This window comes from Orbicella franksi, chromosome 4 (assembly GCF_964199315.1).
Source record: "Orbicella franksi chromosome 4, jaOrbFran1.1, whole genome shotgun sequence".
NCBI classification, from domain to species: Eukaryota; Metazoa; Cnidaria; class Anthozoa; order Scleractinia; family Merulinidae; genus Orbicella; species Orbicella franksi.
The window spans coordinates 18,518,546-18,522,300 of NC_138148.1; the positions used below are offsets into that span (position 1 = coordinate 18,518,546).

The following is a 3,755-nucleotide window of genomic DNA, read 5'->3' on the forward strand; positions in this document are numbered from 1 at the left end:
TTTTCTACCTTCTTCCGAAATCGGCACCAAGTGATCGCTGCCTCTGCCCCCTTCTTCTACACCAAGTACCTGAGCAGATGTGAAATCTTCAATGTTAGACTAGATAGAAACCGAAACTGCCAGTGAAGCAATAAACATACCACGTACTTCATTTTGCGGTTAGGTCACATGATTTTATAGGCGGTACCAAGAATAGCATTAAATTGATGACAGCTTCAGAGATAAGGTTTAAAAGTGATAGTTGGCCTGACATGTCAAAAAAAAATTCCAACGACAAGAGGCTTCAACAATCCACTGCAGTGAAATCGGGTGAAACGCTCCGCCTACTGAATATTAATGACCAATGCTTTCACCGATCGACATTGGATTGGTTACATAACAATCTCAAATCACTAAAATTACCTTAGATAACACACAGGATAACCCATAGATCGGTATTTCGATGCTTGGGGTCAGAGAAAGAGAGCCGAAAAAGAAGGGCTTGTGATAGCTGAGAACGTTCAACAAAGTAGTTAAATTACAGCGGTTATCAATCACACGCGACCTTCAGCGCAGAAAAGTCGAGACAAAACCTAAGTTTTGGTGGACGTCAATCATCTCCGCCTCCTTGCCTACCTGAAAGTGAAACCCTGCAGCGGTCCACTCGTAAAAATTATCATTCTACTTGCGGTATGTACGGCTAGCTCACTAACTACATCCTTGAAATACATAAATGAAAACGTTTGTCGGGTTTTTCAATTCAACGGCCATTCGCATGCATGAATGACCCCGAGAGCAAGCCAATCTATACGCAAACAAATTATTTCTGCACGTATTTTTCTTGGGGCTACGGACTGAACAATACTTAATTCTATAAAACTTATAACTTATTACCTTACAAAATTATAAGGTTTATAAGACGTTGAAGTCTTGTTCAGTCCGTAGCCCCAAGACGAATACGTGCAAAAATAATTTGTTTGCGTGTAGATTTGCTTGCTCTCGGGGTCATTCATGCATGCGAATGCCCGTTGAGAAACCCGACCTGCTCGTCTTCAGTTATGAATTTCAAGGAATATTTACTGCCAATGTATTTAGTGAGCTAGCCGTAGATACCGAAAGTGAAATGATATTTTTTACGAGTGAACAGTTGTAAGGTTGTAAGGTTTCACTCTCGCCCTGGTAGAATAACACTCCTAAGTAAAATATGTTGTTGGTAAAATTGGCGCACTTTCCAATCAACCAAAAATTCCGAAAATTTCGAAACGAGAACAAATGGTACGAAAATTCCTGGGAAAAGTTCCGGAAATCATTGAATTTTCCGAAAGCGAACCATTTAAACGAAAATTTCGGAAATTCCGGAAGGGATGTCAAATGGAATAGTAGGTCCTCGTACGAAATTGCCAATTGCAGTTGCTGTCCCTTTTTCCGCGAAATGAGGCTGCATTCGTCACTGGAAATTTCCGGAAATTCACATCAGAATTCATCAAATGCAAAGCGCCCTATAGGGTTCGCCTACTTCGTCACAACACGGACGCACTGCAATCTGTAAGAATAGACCACTTTCATAAATGGCGGCTAATTATAAATTCTTTTGTAAGTGTTAAAATTAGCCTTACTAACCTCATTTTGAGGTTGGTAATTACTCAAAAAGTTTTACTCTGAAACGAGGTTAGTAAGGCTAATTTAAACGCATACAAAAGAATTTTAAATTGGCAGCCATTTATGAAAAGGATCTATTCAGTTGTCTAGTTCCAACCTCGTTCCCAGGGTCTCTTGTCTTGCCGCCCTCTCTTCGCTCGCTCCAGGGGGCGGTAAGATGAGAGACCCTGGGAACGAGGTTGGTCTGTTTCATTGCAATGATAGCTATATCTTTGTAGAAAAGTGATTTCGTTACACTACTAACAGTGCTCCTGGGAAAAAATTCCAAGTGAGTCTTCTGAACTTTTCCCAATGACCAATGAACCAGAAATCACGAATCCATCCTGATAACTTATGTAAAAGGATAAGGCTGAACGCTGGAAAAGTATGTCAATGGTCGAAAGAGACAGCTCAATTCGGGTTATCTCCACTACAATTTCTTAACTTTCACAGAGATTTGCCCCCTCTCCTCAAAAACGGGCAGCAGGGTGGAAGATGCACCAAGGTTGACAGGGTTAAGTTCATGATTAGATTGGATTTGACGTCAGTGAAACGCTTCATGGCTTGAAATGAAAATGATTGCGTCAAAAGTTTTAAAAGTTCTGCAGTGGTCAATTTCAATTTGTTATGCCTCAGCCAGACTGGTTTGATTTAACAAGCCATCACCCGTCCATATGGGCTTAAATGTGATATATTATACTTACTACTACTATTTATTCTCTGACATTGATTGACAGGCATTGAGCCAATTATGAGCAGGTTTATGCGCATGTCTCTTTCCTGCTAGACGTAAATAATAATCTTTTCTTAGTCAGGAAAAAAATATTTTGCAACTTACTACACTACCTTAGTCTTCACTGTCGTTACGAGTTGTGTAAAGGAAATATCCGTGTCTATTTTATCCATACTCGGACTGTCATTGATTTTAAGAGTTAAAATTTTTGTTTAATACATCAAATACGAATTGGAAATGTGTTCAAATATGGTATTTGAACACATTTCCAAACACTAAGTAGGGAGTTGAAAATACTATGCGTAACGTGGCTTTTGACGAATTTCAAGGCGTTCGGCAATGTGGTCAAACAAGGTCTCGAGTGTTTGATATATCAGTCTTTTCGATCGAAATTAATTAAAACTAAGTAGAAAACGGAGAAACAACATCGTCAAAATATATGCTTGTTAAGATCAGATAATAATCCAAAAGCCGCCACGTTCATGATTTCCTTTCAAATTTTCTCTAAGCTTGATGAATTGTTAATGAATTGAGCAGTAAGCCAATGATAAATGTGTCATAGAGTTCAGCTCACTTCCGGTCACGTTATGCTTTGGTCCATTTCGATTGATAATTGCTCCACGTTTCTCCACCTCCTGGGTTCTTGTACTGGGCTGTATGCCTGTTGTGATGAACTATTTCCCACTGGCCCATCCAGGGACCCGCAATGGTGGTGTCGAAGTCAGGATCTTGGTCCGGTGCGAGTTCCTCCTGTCGTAAATAAATTGCAAAAGAAAAAGAGGACCTAGTGAGAGCGTTCTCCAAGTTAGGACTGATTTGCACGATACTGAACAATTTTGTAGCATGCGACTTCTGCAGCTCTTGCCTCCTAGAGAACCTCTGTACAACTGTTATCATGTAACATCGTGTGACTACTACTGTCGTAGGGTCTTGAAAGATGTTTTCATATCTGATGACACCTTTCAAGTCGTTCGCGACAATCGCAAGCAAAGTATCAGTTTTGATTTACGAAACAATTTGCCGCACCGTAAACTTTTAGTAAGTTCGTCGCTTTTAACAAAGTTAGAACAATTCTGTTTCAGATAACAGTAAGACTCACATAATTTTGTTTCTTATCATTATTCGCGGACCCCGGTTGTAGGACATATGGGTCATCAGTCAAAATGTTCTTTTTAAGCAGCCTAATTAAGGAGTGGCTGTCTCAAACCATAAGCCGCGAAGATCACACGGCTTATCTGCATGAACTAAATGGAAAATAGTCCATTGCCGCTGTCTTTAGTTAGAATATTCTCAGCAAAGTACAAGATCACGTTTTTGTATTGAATATAAAATAATATATCAAACACGAGAGACTGCGTTTCATCCATTTTCCAAAACCTGGAGAAGAACATAATGCTGAAAAATA

At 39.7% G+C, this 3,755-nt stretch overlaps 1 protein-coding gene across 1 annotated transcript in view; it reads right to left on the bottom strand.

Moving 5' to 3' along the window:
• Positions 1 to 2,509: 2,509 nt before the first annotated feature.
• Positions 2,510 to 3,755, bottom strand: part of LOC145483575 (phytanoyl-CoA dioxygenase domain-containing protein 1 homolog) — a 9,382-nt gene continuing 8,136 nt past the window's right edge. The window contains exon 11 of the mRNA XM_081462109.1: positions 2,510 to 3,100. Within this exon, the coding sequence (XP_081318235.1) occupies positions 2,936 to 3,100 (165 nt within the window). The 3' untranslated portion in view covers positions 2,510 to 2,935. The remainder of the gene's footprint in view (positions 3,101 to 3,755) is intronic.